This window comes from Neomonachus schauinslandi, chromosome X (genome assembly GCF_002201575.2).
Source record: "Neomonachus schauinslandi chromosome X, ASM220157v2, whole genome shotgun sequence".
Classification (NCBI taxonomy): domain Eukaryota; kingdom Metazoa; phylum Chordata; class Mammalia; order Carnivora; family Phocidae; genus Neomonachus; species Neomonachus schauinslandi.
Window position 1 is genome coordinate 20,143,735 of NC_058419.1, and position 21,872 is coordinate 20,165,606.

General features: G+C 41.3%; 1 protein-coding gene across 1 annotated transcript in view; it reads left to right on the top strand.

Annotated features, from left to right (window-relative positions):
• Positions 1-3,510: 3,510 nt before the first annotated feature.
• LOC110576030 (fibrous sheath-interacting protein 2-like) overlaps positions 3,511-21,872 on the top strand; it is a gene marked incomplete at its 5' end in the record, with an annotated part of 73,291 nt that continues 54,929 nt past the window's right edge. The window contains 8 exons of the mRNA XM_021685107.1: positions 3,511-3,615; positions 6,011-6,172; positions 6,849-6,938; positions 7,399-7,445; positions 8,543-8,684; positions 9,592-9,702; positions 10,094-10,214; positions 20,657-20,757. Coding sequence (XP_021540782.1) covers positions 3,511-3,615; positions 6,011-6,172; positions 6,849-6,938; positions 7,399-7,445; positions 8,543-8,684; positions 9,592-9,702; positions 10,094-10,214; positions 20,657-20,757 — 879 coding nt within the window. The remainder of the gene's footprint in view (positions 3,616-6,010; positions 6,173-6,848; positions 6,939-7,398; positions 7,446-8,542; positions 8,685-9,591; positions 9,703-10,093; positions 10,215-20,656; positions 20,758-21,872) is intronic.

Sequence of the window (21,872 nt, forward strand, 5' to 3'; positions counted from 1 at the left end):
ATTCTTTTCAAGTGCACATGGAACATTCTCCAGAATAGATCACAGGTTAGGCCAAAACAAGCCTCAACAAATTCAAAAAGATTGAAATCATATCATGCATCTTTTCCAACCACAAGGGTATGAAACAAGAAATCAACCACAAGAAAAAATCTGGAAAAAGCACAAACACATGGAGGTTAAATAACATGCTACTAAACAATAAAAAGGTCAGCCAAGAAATCAAAGAGGAAATTAAAAGAATACATGGAGACAAATGAAAATGAAACCATAACAGTCCAAAATCTTTGGGATGCAGCAAAAGCTATTCTAAGAGGGACTATTATAGCAATACAAGCCTATCTAAAGAAGCAAGAAAAATCTCAATTTAACCTTACACCTAAAGGAGCTAGAAAAAGAAGAAAAAAATCCCAAAGCCAGTGGAAGCAAGGAATAATAAAAATTAGATCAGAAATAAATGATATAGAGACTTAAAAAATAATAGAACAGATCAATGAAACCCAGAGCTGATTCTATGAAAAAATCAACAAAATTGATAAAACTTTAGTCAGACTCATCACAGAGAGAGAGGACACAAATAAATAAAATCAGAAACGAAGAAGGAGAAATAATAACTGACACCAAAGAAATACAAAGGATTATAAGAGAATTTTATGAAAAATCATATGCCAATAATTAACCAACCTAGAAGAAATAATTTCCTAGAAACATATAACCTTCCAAAATGAAATCAGGAACAAGTAGAAAATTTGAACAGACTGATTACTTGCAATGAAATTGAATCAGTTCGGTAGAATTCACCTCTGAAGCCATTTGATCCTGGACTTTTGTTTGTTGGGAGTTTTTTGATTACTGTGTTCCAAAGTTAAAAAAAAAAAAAAAAAAAAAAAAAAAAAAAAACAGCTTTTGGAATCAGTTAACTTGGATTCAAATCTCAGTTCCCAGTTCCATCACATAATAGCCATTGCCATTAGATGAGGTTTTGTGAGGATTAAGAGATGAGTGTTTAGCATAGCGTCTGAAATTAGTAAATTCTCAATAAATGGTAGTTATTGTTACTAAATGCCCGAGAGAACAAAGAAGTAGACCAAACACATGGAGACAGCAAATGGCCAACAAGCATATGAAAAGCTATTCAACATCACTAATCATCAGAGAAATGCAAATCAAAACCACAATATCACCTCACCCCATTAGGAGAGCCACTGTCCAAAAAATGAGAAAAAAAATGAACAGAAAATAACAGTGAGGACATGAAGAAATTAGAACCCTTGTGTACTGCTGGTGAGACTTTAAAATGGTGCAACCACTATGGAAAACAGTACAGAGATTCCTCAAAAAATTAGAAATAGAATTATCACATGATCCAGCAATTTTTCACCTGTAAAATCCAGCAACTTCCGAGTATATAGCTAAAAAACTTTGAAGTAGGGTCTCTAAGAGACATTTGCACACCCATGTTCATAGCAGCACTATTCAAAATAGTCAAGAGGTGGAAGCAACATAAATGTTCATTGATGGTTGAATGGATAAAGAAAATGTGGTGTATACATACAATGTAATACTATACGGTCTTAAAAAAGGAAAAAAAATCCTACCATATGCTACAACATGAATAAACCTTGAGGACATTATGCTAAGTGAAATAAGCCAATCACAAAAAGACAAATAACATGTGATTCCACTTATACCACTTATATAAGGTATCTGAAGTAGTCAAATTCATAGAAACAGAAAGGGTTACCAGGGGCAGGGGAGGAGGGAAGAAAGGGGAGTTGTTTAATGGGTATAGAGTTTCAGTTCTGGAAAATGAAAAACTTCTGGAGATCTGTTGCACAACAATGTGAGTATACTTATCATTATAAGATGGTAAATTTTATGTTTGGCCAGCTCTTTTATCACAATAAAAAGATGCATTAAAAAACATGGAGGCAAAGTACAAACTCTTGACACACCAGGTGCAGTCTCCAGCCCTTAATGTATTTACCGTCTAGAGAACTCCTAGGCAGCAGGGACTATGTTTTACTCACTGTTCTATCCTCAGCACCCGGCTCAGTGTCTGGCATAGGGCAGGCACTCAAGAAATGTTGGCTAAGCTAACGAGAAGGTAGAAAGAAATAGGAGAAAGGGAGCAAGAGGAGGCCAAGGAGATGAGGAGCCCAAGACAGGAAAAGGGAAGACAAGGGAAGAAAGCATTGAGCCCTAACGAAGTTATTGTGCCCTATGTGGGACCTGGAGAGATGGTATGCCTAGGGCAACGGGGGGTCATGGTATCTATAAAGTTGGCTGATGTGGAAAGCCAAGCCTCTGGCCCTAGGACAAACCACACAATTACTCGGGACATGAGTTGAACAGAATCACATAGCTTGTTGGGCGGGGGGACAGGAAGAACTCTAAGAATTACAGCCAGCTACCCACTGACACAAGTTGGTACATTCCGGTTTAGTTTAAATGAGGGAGTGTTGGGACGCCTGGGTGGCTCAGTGGGTTAAATGCCTTCCGCTCAGGTCGTGATCCCAGAGTCCTGAGATGGAGCCCCCCCGTGGGGCTCCTTGCTCAGCGGGGAGCCCGCTTCTCCCTCTGCCTGCCACTCCCCCTGCTTGTACTCTCTCTGACAAGTAAATAAAATCTTTAAATGAGGGGTGTTGCTTTCAGAGAGAAACGTAACCTCCGCCGCGCGCTCTCACACCACACCTTTGGACCACTTCCCCAAACTCTGAGGCTCTTAAGCCCGCGCATGCGCTGAAGGTTCGCGGCAGCAGCGTGAGCGGTGAGTGGTCACCGCTTCCTTTCCCCTCCCGTTCGGTTCTGCGCGATGAGGACGTCAGCACTCCAGCGCGGAGCGCCGCACAGTGAGGGGCGTGGCCTAGAGGACGCGTTACCCTGGCGACCACCGTCTCGGCGGCCCAGACTTGATCAGAGCTTAGAGCTGGAAAGGTGTGCATGAAGAGGAGAAACGGCTTGCAGCCCTAGCCCCCCGCACCCTGGGGGCTGACGGGCGGCCATGGATCTGTACCTCAACAACTGCTATAAGGCTGCTGAAGCCGCTGCCACTAAGGCAGCCGCCAGCAGCCTAACAGCCGACAGAGAGCACGGCGACACTGTGAGTGGCGCCGAGTTTGTAGTCACCCTCCTCCTTGCTCCTGGGAGGGGTCTCGGGGTGGCGGGCGGACGGAAGGGGCGGAGACCTCATCAGAGCGAGGGGGAAAGGGGTCGGTGCTTGACGACTCAGCTTCAGGCTCCCAGGCCCCGCAGCCAGTAGCGAGAGCTGCCTGTGGCCAGGACCCGCCTTGGGTGGGGCCCAGAGATAGGGCCGGTAACCCGGGGAAGCTGGGAGGCTTCCGGGTTGTCAGCAGGGAGGGCTCTTTCAACCCTGAGTGTAGGATTGTTTGGTTTATTTGGAAATATTAGCCCATTTTAATGTGAGTAGATTGGTCTAAACTAAAAGAACAGTTCGTAAAAATCGACAGACTTTCTCATTGTATCTGACAGGGCTCACACAAAAAAAACATTCCAGACGTCGGAGCAGCTAATCTATTGGATCTTCCTCTTGGGGTCAAGCTGCCTATTATCCCAGGAAGCAACAATATATTCTATACTACAAATATAAGTGAAAAGGTAAACTGAGTTTTAATAGTGCTTAAGTGATTTTCTTTACCCTTTTTAATAGCTTGCTATTAAACTTGAAACACTGCTATGATTTTGCTTTATGTCAACTTCAACTTAACACACCAAGTTAAGTTAAATGAATTGATTAGTGTCTGAACTTCACTTTATGATGGAAGGCCCCATGATATGCCTCAGCCGTGCAGTTCAGCCTTATCTCCAACCCAGAGCCTCAGTTCCCAAAGGTTGGGTGGGGTCTTTTCTGCCTACCTACACTTATCTTGCTAATTCTTACATAAGTGTCTTTGTCCATCTGGCTCCCACAACCTGGCAGGCACTCTTCTCTCCTTCCTGACCTTCGATTTGAGCCATCCTTTAAGAGCTACTATACAAAGCCTTTCCCAAGTGTCACAACACCCAACTACCTCATCTTTCCTTAGAATTTACCTGCCCTTGGTCTGCACTATCTTACTCAGCACTGAATCAGCACTGTTAGTGATGCAGTGTGTTGCACTCACATTGTTACACATTTTAAGTCCTCTGCCTAACACCCCGTGCTCTGTCCATAATTAAGGCCAAGCCCGAAGGAGGTTCAGAACTTTGTAGTTGAGAATGTGCTTTGATCACAATAGCAAAAGATTCTACAGGAATAATTCTGACTTCCTTACTCTTGCACTGTCTAGCACATCATCAAGGATGAGTAGGGGCTTCTTGGTATTTCTGGTAATTGTCTAATATATATGATTATTTTAGGTTTTATTGCTGGAAAACAATAGAGTTTCTCTTTTGAAAATGCATTATGGTCTACTAAATATATGCCAACCTCACAGAAATTGACTGAGTCACACTCCCACAAATTAGCTTTCCTGAAACATACTCAAAACCTGTTTCACTACTAGTAATAACACTGCTTCCTACTTTGTAACTGTGGCCCTATCTGCTGGGGTTTTTTCCTCAAATATCTTCTATTTGCTATTATTTCTGTTCTGTTCCTGTTTTTCACTTGCTAACTACTTCTTATTTCCAGATTTTTTCTATACTAAATTATATTGATTATCTCTGTACTTTATTATATTGATTACCCCAAAATATATGCATTTGATCATGATCAGGCACTATATTCAGCTACCCTGAAGACTAACTTTGTGGGACCTTTATCTTTTAGCAGGATCTCCTCAAGGAAGTAAGACTTTATATTTTACACCTTTAGGTGTTGTTGTTTTTTTAAACTCATTTTACCCTCATGACCACCTTGTAAGGTGAAGCTATGATTTATCTAAGGTCACAGGTAGATAGTAGCAGAGTTCAGACCAGAACCACTGTCTCCTGATTCTTAGGCCATACTCTGTTACCTGACCTTGCTGCTTCCTCAGCTGCAGACCACTTTAGCAGATCACTACAGAAACAGGGAATTTAAAGGTCTTTCATGTTGTTTTGAATGCAGATAGAAGCAAAATGATGGTATTTGACTGTCTTTTTTCCAGTCAGATTAAAATGTAACAATATAACCTACCTATCTTTAGCTATGCATTAATCCAAACCTGACAACTGATCCTATACAACATTTTGATACCAAACTTATTCTCAGGTAATGTATTTATAAATTAATTTGCTTATTAATGTACTATACTTAGGTAGCAACTGTTCACAAACTCCTTAAATTGCTTTTATTGAATGTTAATAGTAAATACTTTGCCAATTAACTTCGACATTCTGCTTTTAAGAAAAGATAACATGTTAAGTGAAAGGAACAATTTGCATACTTTTGAAAGTCTCCCTTGTGACCTCCCCCTGGCACATAGTGATGCTATAATAGACTCTTCAGTTCAGGGAAACCAATTACTGTAATTGACAATAGAAAGCTTACACTGGCCTCAACAAATGGATTTGTCTCTTGCTGGATAGGTCAGTAGCCCAGCGTTGGTCAACACATGTCTGTTACCAACAAAAGTCAACATCTAAAAGAAGAAGCAATAATCAATCCACTAATTGCAGCAGTGTTTCAGCTGCCATCACTGTTGATCACTTCTCTTCTGGGAAAGATATGGGCTTCCTATCTAGTCTCACTGTAAATTAAATCATTGCCCAGAAGGATGTCTTTCTTTGCCCACATATGAAGCATCCTACCTGCCTTGCAGGACTCTTAGGGCCACACCTCAGTGTTCATGAATTGAACTGAGGTTGAGGCTACCACCCCCAGCCTAAAGACAGCTCTGGTAGAGGAGAGGGGAAGAGAAAGGGCATTAGATTTACCTAAATCGATCCATTTTCCGGATTCCCTCACTTCAGGTTCTGCTTTCATGTTTTATTTTCACTGACCAACCTAGTCATTTCAACAACTTGAGGTTTAAAAGTGCAACTTCATTCATTTTACACACATAATACTTTTGAATCCGTGTGTTTGCAGCTTTATCAGCCTTCTTATGACTTTAACCTGACTGATCCTTATTGCCAACTTTTGGAAACCAGCTATAAAAGTCTGCATGATCCCCATTTAAAAGCATACCATAAGCGAAAGGATATCCTAAGGAGATTAAAGAAGGACGGTTACATCACCAGCAATAATAAAGTAGGTTGAAGCCTCCTTCCTCTTAACCAGTAGAAACCCCTAGGGACTTGATAGACACTTGGTTCTGTACTTCACTAGGAGCCTGTTTCAGCTTTGGTTAAACAATAAAGAATATTTATTAGAAAACTCAATTACTCAGTATTTGGATTTCTAAATAAGACTACTTGTTCCTTCTTGACTTTTTTCTTTTGTCAAATATGTAAAGACATACATACAAATGTTTTTATTTATGTATTTTTTCCCTACTGTAGTGTAGTGCCTTTCCTCCGGCTTTAAAAGTAATAAAGGCACAGTATACCTATCAAGGGATATTTCCTATACTTTTTGAGAAGAGACAAGATGGAAGCCTAGCAGAAAACAGCATGATGAAATAAATTGGGGGAGTGTTAAATGTCATTATTATACTGGTGTTTTAATAAAAAATTCATTGAGAATTGTAAATTTCTGATTATGATGTGAACCATATTATTGAAATAATACTATTTAGATAGAAATTTCCTGGTGATACAGCAGTTTTAGATACCGCTTTCCAAATTGCTCCCAAAATGTGCTATTATTACCCTTGATCCTAAAATTGTTACTAAAATGAATATTCTTATGACACTCTTCTCTGGAAAGCTTTATGATTGTTACAACTTTCTATTTATATGTTTGGTTTTTGATTTTGCTTTTATAGGTGATATGTACCTTGAAAGAATTGAATAAGTACAGGCAGTATCTGACCACTTTAAAATTAGATTTTGAAAGAAACTATGTAAGAGAACAAGTAAGTTAATACTTAAATTTGTTTTATTTTGGGGTCTGTAAGATAGTTTTTATGTAGGGTTTGGAAGAAAGGTTTGGTCCTTTGCAGAATATTTACTTATAATTACCTGACTTAGAATTATGAAGATAACAAATCAAATAAGATCCCTAGAGATTTATAAGATATAAAAAATTAGACCTTTGCCTTTAATTTACAGAGTGAAATTTTCACTTATCTGGAATGGAGACACACTAGACTTAAATGCACATTAACAGAATTAACCATCTGTAAAGTGTAGGAGGTTTACCAAGCCCTACACTTAAGAGGGCCTATCGAAGGACAGGTCTATTTCTAGCCAGTATAAAGACTTTGATTTTTTTTCTCTCAGAAAATGATTGAAAAACAAGTAAATAAATTGTATGAAACCAGAAGAGCCTATAACAGTTATGGAAACAAACCTTTCCAAGAATGGCTGTTACAGGAAGATACACAAGCAACTCCAGACCAAGAGCTGATAATAAAGCACAGGTATGGCTGAAGGCAATACATGGACATATTGTAGACCCTAGAAAGTTGTGAAAATACTAGAAAGAATTGCAAGCAGGACTCAAAAAAAGGATTAGACTATTGAACCCCCTATAGTTTTAATGTGGAGAGAAAGGAAAGGGGATTAAGAGGTAACGGGATTGGGAACCCCCTGGTACCAAGGCTTGGGGGGAGAGTTTCTACCTGAGAAACTGGACTCACTAGAAGCCCAAGAGGTAAGCCAAACTGAATTTGAAGAAATCCAAAGTCCAAATCCCTGAGCTTGGGAAACCCACATCCATAGTAGCAGAGAGAGAGAAAGTGTGTTAAGCATGTTTCAAAATTAAGTTGAAGGAAGTCACTGCAGGGTCAGAAAGGGAGAGTTCCTATAACTTTATCTGATGCTAATACAAACAGGTGTTGTTCCCCAACCAATCATGTATGTTCATTCAGCTACCACCCACACACATTCAGTGTTACTATTCAGAGGCCAAGCCCATGCCCCAAGAGGCAGAGATGAGCTATAGTTCTTTCTCTTTCTCCTTTATCAGGGACAAGGGCCAGTTCCCCTTACCCTGCCTCTTGAAGTCCATGGGTTCATGTCGTGATATGCCAGAATACATGCTGATCCACCAGGGTCCCAGACTGGGAGTCTGCGGACCTCTCTGTACATGGAAGGTCATTCAAGGACTTGGGAATTACAGAGAGGCCAGTACCCACTTATTTTTAAAGGCAATTCAAATCGACTTGTGTTTTGAAGTCAGTCTATAAGTTGATTTCAGCTGTCTTTGGAAATTCATGTTCCTAAAACTGCAGAGCTGTATGTAATCTCTATGTAAAATGCTTTTAATCACTCTGTTCCACATTTTGCCATTGTCCCAACCACAATAACAGATTTGTATAACAGGGTCTGGTAAAATTAGTGCAGTATGGTGAGCTGGTGGATCAGGTTAGCTTAAAGGTCCCTGAAAAACTCTACATTTTCTGTATTCAGGAAATAAAAAGCAACCCAGAAGGTGGTTTGGGAATATCAAAATTGATAATACCATCACAAGGGAAACACCTAATTTACCTTCCCTTATATTTGCACTTTTACTTAGATATTTAGATATGATTAGTAGGGAATTAGACAAGGTTGAGCACACGGCAGAAAAGCAGAGCATACTCCGGATGAAGGAAGAACAACAACGACATCAGGACCACATTAGAAGAAAACTTCATCTCCGTAGACAAATTGAAGAGGTGAGGAAAACCAAATTTTAAACATTGGAGGGGAAATTGCATATGTTTGTTGCTTTGATAAACATTTTTAGCAGTCCCACCATATTACCTGAAGCTATTTCAGGTCTAAAAATTAAACCACTATTAAAAATAATAAAGAATAAACCACTATTAATCTTTTATCACTGTTATAACAGACACGCTTTTACTTAACATAGTGAGATTGATACCACAAATTATTTTGCATTTATAGTAACACCTCATCTGCTCTTAAAGCTTTAGAAATTAACTAGTGAAAAATAATCATGGTTGTTGGGGTGCCTGGGTGGCTCAGTCGTTAAGCGTCTGCCTTTGGCTCAGGTCATGATCCCAGGGTCCTGGGATCAAGCCCCACATCGGGCTCCCTGCTCCACAGGAAGCCTGCTTCTCCCTCTCCCACTCCCCCTGCTTGTGTTCCCTCTTTCATTGTGTCTCTCTCTCTGTCAAATAAATAAATAAAATCTTTAAAAATAATAATAATAATCATGGTTGTATTCTCTCAAAATTCAGACAAGCCCATTTACTTATCTTCTCTACCAAAATACATTTAAGGGCAACAGATCACATATGATATACCCTTAGGCAATAAGAGAAAACCCTCTTGCCAACATCTTCTTAGATCCATCTTTGAAGCCAGGTTTATACTTGAATTAAGTTTCCAAAAGCAAAATAATTTCCTTCCTTTTGCCATTCCATTGCATCCACCAACATATTCCCAGTAAAAAGCAGTGAGAAGCCCATTCTAAAGCCAACATAAGATTTTCATTATTGTTAACCCAATTTTTGTAAGGCCCTTGACTTGATCTAATTTGCTTTTTGACATGATACCAAAAAAAAAAAGATAATGAAAGAGAACCCCTGCTAACTACCATAACATTGTGCTCCTTAGGAATGGAAGACAAAAGAGATGTTACTTTTGACAAAGATTGGAGAAGAAGTAAAAAGAGAAGCAAGAATTGAGGAACAACGTCAAAAAGTCAGGGAGGAAGCTCACCGGAAGGTAGAGTGAGCTTTTACTGATAACTTGGGCTATTTGAGGAAAAGCTTTTGCCAATTTTGATATTTTAAAGTGTGAATTAGCAAAAGTGGCCTAAACTCACGAGGATAGCTATTGATGGAGAAACCTGGTTTGGTCTGAACCTGGACTTCAAGGACTACTCTGAAATGGGACCAGTCTGCAGAAAGAGCACTCTTCTTCATGCTGGACAACAAAAGGAAACTTACCCCTTACTACCTTCCTAGTTTTGTACTCATTATGACCAGAAATCTCAAAATAGGAATGAGGGTGCCCTTCAAGTAGACCATCATATTTGAAATATCTGTTTTGCATTTCCAGTGGCAAGCTGCTAATTAAATTTTTAAATGTTAAATATATATTTTTAATATTTTAGAAACAAGCACTTCTAGAGAAAAAAATCGCTTATCACTTACAAAAAATGCAAAGAGATGACGTTAAGAGAGACAGACCGGAGGGAAATATATTTGAAAACAAAGGACAGGATGAAAGAGAAGGTGAGAGAGAAACAATAAATGATAAAGTATCTAAGTAGAAGATGCATATCTATATATTAAATATTGGTGGCTTGGGGAAAAAAAAAAAAAACCACCTCCATGTGCTTATGTGGTGAGGTCAGAAGACCCCTGAAAAGGGAAATCCTAGAAGCTCACACTACCTGTGCCAAGCACTATGCAAGGCATCTCCCCGTTACAGCTCAAGTTGTAAAGAATGTACACATACAATATTATTATATACATTATAACAAATTCAACACTTCTATAAAGTGGCTCAGTAGACAACACCGCCTGTACCACAGGTTTAAAAAGGAGCCAGGGGCACCTGGGTGGCTCAGTCGGTGAAGCAGTGAAGCATCTGACTCTTGATTTCAGCTCAGATCATGATCTCAGAGTCATGAGATTGAGCCCCAAGTCAGGGTCGTGCCTGGCGTGGAGCCTGCGTGAGATTCTTATTCTCTTCCTCTCCCTCTCTGCCCCTCTCCCCACTCCCGCTCATGTGCGCTGTCTCTCTAAAAAAATTAGTTAATTAATTAATTAAAAAAGAGCTAGTAAGATGGGACAGTACAAAAAAAAAGAAAAAGATACGACAAAGAGGGAGAAAGATGTATATAAAGGGAGAGGAAGACAGAGAAGAGGAGCCAGTAAGAGAAAACATTACCAAAAAAATAGACTGCAGCAGAGGGAGACAAAAAAATATATATTTAAAAAAAAAATTTTAACTGAGGACTAGTAAGAAAAGATTATACAAAACACAAAGAGAGCAAGCTAGTAAGAGAAAGAGAGAAAAAAAGTGTTTTTTAAAGGAGACAAAAGAAGAGTCATTTAAAATATACCAAGCATGAAACAGAGATAGATAAAAAATAAGACCAAAAAGGTTAAAAAGTTAGTGGCAGTAAGAAAAGATGGTACAAAAAGAAAGAATGAAATGAAGAGAAGAGGGAAAGAATGAATAAGAGAGAAAAAGAAAGAAAACTGAACAGAAGAAACCAGTAAGAAAACACACACATATATGCAACACACTGGATGAGGGGGGGTGGGAGGAAAACAAAGGCAAAGAGATAAGAGACAAAGAGACTAGACGAAGGATAAAGACAAACAGGCAAAGAAAAAAGGGAGTGAAAGAAAAGGGAGAAGAAACAGACATACAGGGGATAAAATATATGAACAAAGAGAGAGAAAGGGAGATGGAGAAGAAAAAAGTTTAAAAAGCATAAGTCAGTAGGACAAAGCCAAATAAAAAGAGAGATTGTGAGAGTGAGAAACAAAGGCGTTTGAAAGAGCATCTAAAAAGAAGTCAGTTTAGGGGTGCCTGGCTGGCTCCGCTGGGAGAGCACGCAATTTGATCTCAGGGTCATGAGTTCAAGCCCCATGTTAGGCATAGAGCTTACTTAAGAAACTTTTTAGGGGCGCCTGGGTGGCTCAGTCGTTAAGTGTCTGCCTTTGGCTCAGGTCAAGATCCCAGGGTCCTGGGATGGAGCCCCGCATCGCATTGGGCTTCCTGCTCAGCAGGGAGCCTGCTTCTCCCTCTCCCACCCCTCCTGCTTATGTTCCTGCTCTCGCTGTCTCTCTCTGTCAAATAAATAAAATCTTAAAAAAAAAAAACTTTTTAAAAAGAAGTCAGTTTAAAAATACATTAAAATTAGAAGGATGGATCAATCAATTCATACATACTTACATACATACATTCATATACAGACACGTAGATCTGATTTTTAAAAAGAGAAGCCAGTAGTAAAGACAGGACAAAAAAATAGAGAAAAAAGGGAAAAATAAAGTAGCGAATATAATGAGATTAAAAGAAATGGGGGGAGTGGGGAGGGGATTGAATTAAGGGAAGGAAGGGGCAGGAAGTAAAGAAGTTTATAAAAGGGGTGAGTCTGGGAAAAGGAATTACAAAGAGTATGAACCTGAGAGACAGAGACAGGATGCTGAAAAGAAGAAGCTAGTGGGAAAATTACATAATCATGGACAGGAGGGGGGAGATTGAGATCTAAAAAGAAGAAACTAGTTAAGAAATACAGTAAAATAAAATAGATACAGCGATACATAGAAAAGACTGGACTTTAAAAGTACATTCCACTGAGAAGGAAAAGGAGCATAAAAAAGATAAATAGGAAGATGTTCTAGGAAGCAGGTATGACAGCTTAAGAAGGGAGGAAAGGATGGAGGGAGAAAGCAAAGAATTTTGAAAGGGATGAGGCTAGGAAAATTGGTAAAAAAAAAATAACAGGATGTGAGAGTAAGGACACAGGAGTTTAAAAAGCAGGAGCTACTGGGAAAATTAAGTACAACTGAGGAAGGCAGGGAGAGAGAAAGATCTAAAAAGAAATTACTTAAAAATAGAGTAAAATAAAGACAGGTAAAGTGATGAGACAGCTCAACAGTAGTGGGTGGGTGGATAGACAGATAGGATTTCATATAGGAGAAACCAGGAGTAAGACAGGACAAAAAAACATACAAAATGAGAGAGAGAAGGAAAGAAGTTGTTATAATGAGCCACAAAAAAGAAAAAGGAAGGGAGGGAGCAATAAGAAGCAAAGAAGGAAGAAAAGAAAAGTTTGTACAGGATGAGTCAATAGGGAAACATTACTTACAGGGGAGGGAAGACCAGTAAGAAAATCAAGTACAATTGTGTGATTTGCAAGAGAATTAAAAACTAGAAGGCAGTAAAGAAAGACAGTAAAATAAAGACAGAAAGATGATTGATAGCTGTATAGATAGCCAGCTAGGCAGGTGTATAGGTAGAAAAAAACCTGATTTTTAAAAAAATTTTATTTATTTATTTATTTGAGAGAGAGAGAGAGAGCACGTGCATGAGCAGGGGGAGGGGCAGAGGAAGAGAGAGAAGCAGACTCCCCACTGAGCAGGAAACCTGATGCGGGGCTCAATCCCAGGACTCTGAGCCGAAGGTGGATGCTTAACCAACTGAGCCACCCAGGTGCCCCGAAAAAAAAACTGATTTTTAAATAGGGGAAAGCAGCAGTGAAGGCAGGACAAAGATGCATAAAGAAAGAGAGGGGAAAGGGGAAAAAAGTTTAAAAAGAGGAGTAGTAAAAAAGAGAGTAGAAGAAGAATGGCAGGAAGAAAGGAAAGAGGAAGGAGGGGAAATCGAAGAAAAGAACGCAAATGGGAGAGAGAGGGTGAGCAGATGGGTGAAGGTAAGAAAGAAGGAAATAGGAGGGAAGGAAGGATGAAGGAAGCAGGAGGGAGGGGAAAGGGAAGGGAGGAAAGAGGAAGAAGTAAGGCAAGCATGCAGGCAGGGAAAGAAAAGAAAGAAAAAGACAAAGAAGGGAGTGAGAAAAGGTAACGGGTATCCAGAAGAAAGGGAAGAGGGAGGAAGGGAGGAATAGAGGGTAGAGAGATGTAAAGAGAAGTCAGCTAAAAAAATAAGGGTGAGGGGCACCAGGGTGGCTCAGTCGTTAAGCGTCTTCCTTTGGCTCGGATCATGATCCTGGGGTCCTGGGATCAAGCCCCCCACATCGCACAGCAGGGGGCCTGCTTCTCCCTCTCCATCTGCCTGCTGCTCCCCCTGCCTGTGTTCTCTCTCTCTGTCAAATAAATAAAATCTTTTTAAAAAAATAAGGGTGAAGGGATGGATGGAAACCACGTAGATAGGTAGACAGGATTTTCTGAGGAGGGTCTCATACAAAAGACAATATTAAAAGGTAACAGGAGAGAGTGTGAAGGGGAAAAAGTTTAAAAGGGGAATCGGTACAAAGGAGTATATGAAGAATGGAGGGCAGGAGGGAGGAAAGGAGCAGGAAAAAGAAGAAAGGGAGGAGGTGAGGATAGAGGGAAGGCAAGAAGTAGGGGTGAGGAGGGAGGAGGGAAGGCAGAAGTGCAGGTTCACCAAAAGAAGACAAAGCAATCCAGAGGAGGAGAATGAAAGGAGTAGGAAGGAGATGTAGACACAGGAGATGGAGGTGGAAAGGTAGAAGGGAGGGGAGGGAAGAGAGGGAAAGAAGAAGGCGAAAAAGAGAAGAATTCTAAACTGGGGTGAGACTAGGAAAATAGTAAAATAAAAAGAACAAATATTAGAGTGAGACACAGAGGAGTTGAAAAGGAGAAGCTAGTAAGAACATGAAGTACAGAGTGGAGGACAAGGAGAAAACAATCTAACAGAAGTCACATAAAATTGAAATAAAGATGGAAGGATGACAGCTAGATGGTAGGGAGGTGGATGGTAGCTATATAGATTTAAAAAAAAGGTGGAAGCCACTAGAGGAGAATATATAGGAAAGGTAGAAGGAGAGAAAGGAGAGAAGGAAAGGAAAAGTGTTTAGAAGTGGAGCCAGTACAAAGAAAGTAAAGGGAAAATGGGAGGAAGGAGGGAGGGAGGGAAAAATGGGGGCAGAGGGGAGGAGGAAGGGAGGGAGAAATGAAGATGGGAGGGACGGAGGGTTGGAGGGTGAAGAGAGAAACAGAGAAGGAATGTAGCAAGGAGAAGGGAAGGAGGATGAAAGGAAGGAAGAAAGAGCAGAAGGAGGAAGTTAAGGGGAAAAAGACAAGTGGATGAGCGATGAATCCATAGAGGTAAGTGTTAAATACAGGAGAGAGGGAGACAATGGGAGAGGGAGAGAGAGGGGCCCTTGAGTAAAGCAAGTGCAATTATGTATAATGGGGGGTGGGGGGAGGACTTACAAAGGAGAAGTCAAGTGTGTGTCAACTATACTTCAATAAAAAACAGTCAATAAAAGATACAATGTAATAAAGATGGATAGATATCTAGGTAGGTAAATGTGGGTAGATGATGGATGGATGGATAGATAGACAGACAGGCAGACATGGATAGAAAGATATATACCTAAATAGATAAGCCTGATTTGAAATAGGAGAAACCAGTAAAGAGTACATAAAAGAGAGAATTGGAAAGGGAAAGAAAAGAAATGGAAAACTTTTTAAAAGTGGGCCAGTAAAGAGAGAGTAACAGAAAAAGAGTGGATGGGTGGATAGGATAGGATAAAATAGGGCAGGGGAGGATAAGATAGAGCAGGAGAGGATGGGGCAGGATAGGATAGAGTGGGATAAGATAGGGCAGGAGAGGAGAGGATAGAGCAGGGTAGGATGGGGCAGGATAGGATAGGGCAGGGAAGAAGAGGGAAGGGAAGCAGGAGAGAGGAAAAGGAATAGAGAGAAAAGAAGTTTTAAAAGGAGTACAGAAAGTAAATGGCTTTTTAAAAGGTTTTATTTACTTATTTACTTACTTATTTGAGAGAGAAAGAGAGAGCATGAGCGGGGCGGGGGGCAGAGGGAGAGGGAGAAGCAGACTGCCCACTGAGTACAGATCCGGACACGTGGCTCCATCCCAGGACCCTGAGATCATGACCTGAGCCAAAATCAGCCGCTTAACTGATGGAGCCACCCAGGTGCCCCTATATAAAGGGCTTTTTTTAAAAAAAATGAGAGAGAAAATATGTGCAAGAGAAAGTTTTTAAAGGACGAGCCAGTAAGAACAGACAATGTGAAAGGAAGGAAAGAATGAAGTTTAGGAAAGGGGAGTCAGTAAGAAAAGCTCATAATGTAGTTCAGTGAAATGATGAGGCTGTAACCTCTGCCTCCGGGATAAAAAAAAATCACTTCAGCAGCTATATTGCTTCCTCCGTCTTTAACTGTTAACTCTTACTTTAGGTAGGAAGAAAGTTTCAGGTAGGCATCTTAAAGAGTGGCCACCTCAAATGGTTTTTAAAAAGGAAAATATAAAAAAAAAAATCATGTTCACAGTATCATCACATAGGTGGACCGGAGAATGAAGAGATCTCTTTCACATATGAAATAGACTTCTACCACTATAATAAGGCTGTCATCTTCCACCACGTAGACCCAAAGGGATCCACATCTTTTTTTGTAAAGATTTTATTTATTTATTTATTTATTTATTTATTTATTTATTTATTTATTTGAGAGAGAGAAAGAGAGCAGAACGAGAGAGCACACAAGAGTAAGGGGAAGGGCAGAGGGAGAGGGAGAAGCAGGCTCCCCACCGAGCAAGGAGCCCCATGCACCAGGAGTCGATCCCAGCACCCTGGGATCATGACCTGAGCCGAAGGCAGACCCCTAACTGACTGAGCCACCCAGGCGCCCCAGGGATGCACATCTTAAAACTCTAGTGGGAATCCAATCAGCACACACAGTTTGGAATTTGTCTATCTAAATCATTAGCAACAGGAACTTCGGTCACCTCTTTCCCAGCTGAGGTCCATGAGCATTGTTGCCTCCACCAGAGCTCTGAGGTATGGCCCAGGATGATCACAAGCACTCTCGTGGGGTCTCCAGCATAGTTATTGCACTGCTGTGCCTCCCCACGCAGAGAAAAGGCCACATTCTCACTGGGCAGGCTGGAGGGTTGGAGTTTTTCCCTTCTCCCAGAAGACAACTCTGTTTCCCCGAGTAGAGCTTTAATTATACAAGATAATATCGTAAAAGCGATTGTCCTGCCTCCCCATCACATCTCTCCTCAGGTTTCTCAACCTTGCCGCTACCGACCTCTTGGGCTGGATAGCGCTTTGTTGTGGGGGCCATCCTTTGCCTTGTGGACTGTTTAGCAGCATCCCTGGCCTCTACCCACTAGATGCCAGGAGCAACCCTCCCTCGCCACATCTGTAACAATCACCATGTCTCCAGACATTTCCAAATGTCCCCTAGGGGACACAAGTGCCTCCCACTGAGAACCCACTACTTACCCTCTCCAATTCCTCCCTACAGCTTCATATGTAGATTAGCATACGGCTCTCCTCCTACTGGGCCAGAAAGAATAAATAGAATCTATCTTGGATAACTTGGTCATTTCCACTATTTTAAAAAATAAATATTTTCCTGTGTTTCTTTAAGCTTCTTCAAAGATCAAGAAAGCAAGTGATACCGCCACTGACCAGCAATCGCACCAGGAACAAAAACGTAATTGAATTGATTACGACTGGAAGTGCTAGAATAGTAATTTGTGGAAAGACGGGATTTGGTACTGACCTCCTCTGCTTACAGGGCAGAGAGATCCTCACTCTGTCCCCTGTTGTGAAAGACGGATTTCGAGGAATGCCTACCCACAGGGCCATGGCCTCTCTTGCTCTCTGGGTCAGACTCCCTGCTTACACACTCAGTTCATGTCGCTGCCCCCACACGCCCAGGAGCAGGGCAGCCCGCATTTTGCAGCTGACAAGTCCACACGCCCAGTTCAGGGCCCTTCTTCTCCAGGGCCCCTGCTCCCGATCTCCTTTCTGTACTTTTCCATTACCAACAAGACCCCGCGGCATTTTTTTTTTGAACCTGTTCCTCCCTGGCCGCTACTGCTACCTCTCCTTGTTCGGCCTCTGCCTCCCAGGGAAGCTTTCACCTGCAGCTCATGTGTTGCCTTCCCCTGGAGAGTCATCCTTGCAGATTGCTGACTGGAGGTGCCACGGAGGTTTCTGAAGCCAGTGGCCCTAGGGACCTAGTGAGGACCAAGACCCCAACCAAAGCTCCTTCTCAAAAACCTGCCCTTCCTTAGACTTTGGACTTTCTGGGCCTGGAGTAACTTCTGTCGCTTTGCTGGCAGCAGAAATATTTTATTCTGCCACATATTTTTCTGCAGCAGTGGACCTGCTGCTCAGTGTTGCCCATTCTCGATCCCCTGTTCCTTTTAGAACAGCCTGACAGAGTAGTAGGTGTTGTCGTTCTAAAATGTCAACCTATTTCTTGAGTAGGCTTTAGTACACGTAGGGCTAGCGCTGTTTGCTGGATCTAAGTGCCTTCCTTCCTTTTGCTTTCTCGCTCAGTCACCGATTTTTCTAACTCATTTCTCTGGACTTTGCCTTTGTGGGGCCCCCATAATGGCCCAGACTTTCAGGGAGCCTCCCCCCATCTTTCTGCTTCTTTCCTGAAGATGATGTCCAGATGTCTGGGGTCAGAGGTGTGGCTTATGTTCTTACTCCTCTATGTGTCAGCAGTACGGGCAACACCTAAAGAGCTTATTAGAAATGCAGATTCCCAGGCCCCACCCCAGACCTACTGAATCGGAATCTACATCTTCACAAGATCCCCAGGGCTTTATATGCACATTAAAGTTTGGGGAACAGTGGCTTCCGTGACCTCATGGAGGTGGAATAAAGTCATGGCGCTTGGACAAAATGTCTTCTGCCTCTTCTGGTCTCCAGAGAACTGTCCTTCCCTGCACTGAGATAGTGCTTGGCCTGTTGGCATTTACAGTTCAGTGACTCATGGTCTGGTCTCACTGAGCTTAGAGTCCTCTGGCTTTCCCATCCCACCTCCATTCTGGCTGGCTGCCCCATAACGCTCAGGGTGGAGTGCTCTCACCTCCACCCCAGTGATCCCCTTGGCAAGCTCCCCAGCTAGACTCTCAGCCCTTTCTGGGCCATGTCCATCACACAGGAACCAAGAGTGGCTTGAGAAAGCAAAACCTCAAGAGGAAATAGGAAGAGGTTGGTAAAAAGGTACAAACTTTAGCTATAAGATGAATAAAGTCTGAAGGGCTAATGGAAAAACATGGTGACTATAGTTGACAGCACTGTATATATAACAGAAATTTGCTCAGAGAGCAGAACTTAAAATGTTTTCAACAACAAAATATAAATACGTGAGGTGATAGATGTGTTAATTAACTAAATGGGGGGGTCCTTTCACAATATATACATATATCAAATCACCACGATGTACACTTTAACTATCTTACAATTTTATATGTCAATTAGATACATCACTAACTGTGAAATTAGGGAGAGAGAGAGAGGGAAAGAAGGAAGGGAAGAAGGAAGGACCAACCTCAGAGAAAGCCTTGCTCTGCTTGACCATACTATATTGCAGAGTTTCTGGGCCATGTCCCAGGTGAGGAGGAGGAGGCAGCAAGTGGGAGGTAGCCTAAGAGATTTCTTTCTAGAGTCCCAAATGGGAAGCAGAGCAATAGTTCTTTTCTCTCTGTGCTAACTTCACTTGTCTGAAGCAACCAGGGCCCAAAGTAAAAATGTGAAGCCTCATCTGATTCCTTTGTTCTCTAGCCTCTCCCACCACCCTTCCACTTTCCCACTATCTCTGAGCCATTAAAGGAGTGAACTTTCCCTCCTACCTTTCTTTAAGTCATGTCTTCCTTCTTTCTGAGCCTAGATAACTCTTGTTGGTGGGCTAGGGTACCTCCAGTACACTAAGGGAGAGTTTTCTGAGCTAAGTATTCCAGTCTGTTGCTACACAAAAAGGAAGGTTAAATTCTGGGAAGTTCTCAAGACAGTTGCATGGCCTGCAAAGCATACTGTCTTGACTATGTCATCCTATTTTGAATGACAGGTGCTGAATATTACTTGGGTGTTTATTGTGGCATCCCTCCTGTTAAAAATTCTAACCTCCTCTCCCCTAGTTCCACCCCCAAGCAGGTAGATGATTATGGAAGACTAGGGCAGAGTTCTTGTACTTAGGGAGTCAAAAATGAGAAAATAATAGCCCTATTGCATAATGGCTGTTTCGCATCTGTCAAGCCCCAAAAGTAGGCACAATGAAAGATGGGTCTCCAGACCTACATCTAGAAGGTATGCTCACTGTAAAAAAAAAAAAATGTATAGAAAAATATGTGATATATAGAATGCAACAACCTAATAAACATGGGGAAAATGCACTGACATTTTACTGAAGACATACAGATGGCAAATAAGCACATAAAAATGCTGCTTAATATTATTAGTCCTTAGGGAAATACAAAGTAAACCACAGTGAGATACCACTACACACCCAGTAAAATAGCTAGAATTTAAATAACTGAATTTAAATAAGTATTTGCAAGGACTTGAAGCAGCTAGAACCCAGACACTGCAGGTTGGGGTGTAAAGTGGTAGAACCACTGTGGAAAACAGTTTGCTAACTTAAGTTAAACTACCATGTGATCCAGCCATTCCTCTCCAAGGTATGTGCCCAAAAGAAATGAAAATATATGTCCACATAAAGACTCATAGCAGCATTATTCATAATAGCAAAAAAAAAACTGGAAACAACCTAAATGCCCTTCAGTGGCCCAATGGATAAAATGTAGTACATTCCCATACTATGAAATACTATGTAGTAAGAAAAAGGAATAAACAATTGTTGCAGGCAACAATATTGATGAATCTCAAAATAAATATACTAAATGAAGGAAGCCAGACAGCCCCCCCAAAAAGAGTATATCCTGTTTGATTCCATTTATAGCAAACTCTAGAAAATGCAAACAATTTATAGTGACAGCTGATCAGTGGTTGCACAGGAGATAGGGAGAACTAGAGAGAGAGGGATGAATTATAAGGGGAACAAGGACACTTTTGGGGGTGATGGAAATGTTTATCTTGATTGTGGTGATGGTTTCATGGGTTCGTACATATGTCAAAATGGAACAAATGGTATGTTTTAAATGTGTGTGGTTCCTTGTACTTCAATTGTATTTTGATAAAATTGTTTTAAAATTCTATTACTTCTCTTTCATTTACTTTTAGAACCAGGCCATTCTCATAGTTTTGTAAAGATTCCTGCCAAAAAACCGTCAGTCTTCGTATCTTCTCAGCCTGATGTACAGAAAAACAAAGCAGAACAAAAGGTAGATGCTTTGTATTGATCATTAATTTATCTGGTTAACTGTTATTTCTATGGGATATCCTCTACACTGGCATGGTACTGACTGGTCAGAGATAATGGGGTCCTACACAGATCTGGCTCCTCTCCCTAGCAGAGAAGGTTCTGAGTCAGCTTCATGTTAAATGTACCATACAGTTTAGCAGAAACTGACTTAAATATCTGATGATACTGATGATAGCTAATGTTTACTGAAAACTTGCTGTGGGCCAGGGCCCATGTGAAGCTAGAAGGAGGAGAAAGGGGCAAAACAGTTGACATAGGATACAGAGATGGAAGAGACATCATCACTACTCATGAGAACCCACTGTCCAGAGATTTAGACACATGTAAACAAAAGTCCTTACAATAAAATAAGAGGAGAGTTTTGATTTGTTCAAAATGCAGGAGGAGCACAGAGTGTTTAGAGACTAGTCCTGCCTAGAGGAGCCTAAAAAGGCCTTATTAAAGGAGGGCTTCATCGAATTAGGTCTTGAAGTGTGAGTAGGAAGTTTCCAGATGAACAGATGGGAAGCTATAGTGAGGCAGTATTACAGACAGGTGTTAAAGTGTTCAGCGAGAGCCACAGCGTGAGCCAGCGAAGCCAGGGCACGGCCACAGAGGAGACTGACAAGATAGGTTGCCGCCAAGGCTTTGTACGCCTTGCTGGAGAATGGGTTTAGCCTCTCCGTAGCAGAGAGCCATTGCTGCTTTTTGAGTAGAGATGTGAAATAAGAATGAGATAGGTTTTAAAAGGATAATCTGGGGACGCCTGGCTGGCTCAGCTGGAAGAGCATGCGACTTTTGATCTCAGGGGTCGTGAGTTCAAGCCCCACGTTGGGTATAGAGATTACTTAAATAAAGACACTTTACTTTTTTAAAAAAGATTGTATTTATTTGAGAGAGAGTAAGCCAGAGAGAGAGCACGAGGGGGGAGGAGCAGAGGAAGAGGGAGAAGCAGACTCCCCACTGAGCAGGGAGCCCGATGCGGGGCTCGATCCCGGGACTCCAGGATCATGTCCTGAGCCGAAGGCAGACGCTTAACCGACTGAGCCACCCAGGTGCCCCAAATAAAGACACTTTAAAAAAAGAGAGAGAGAG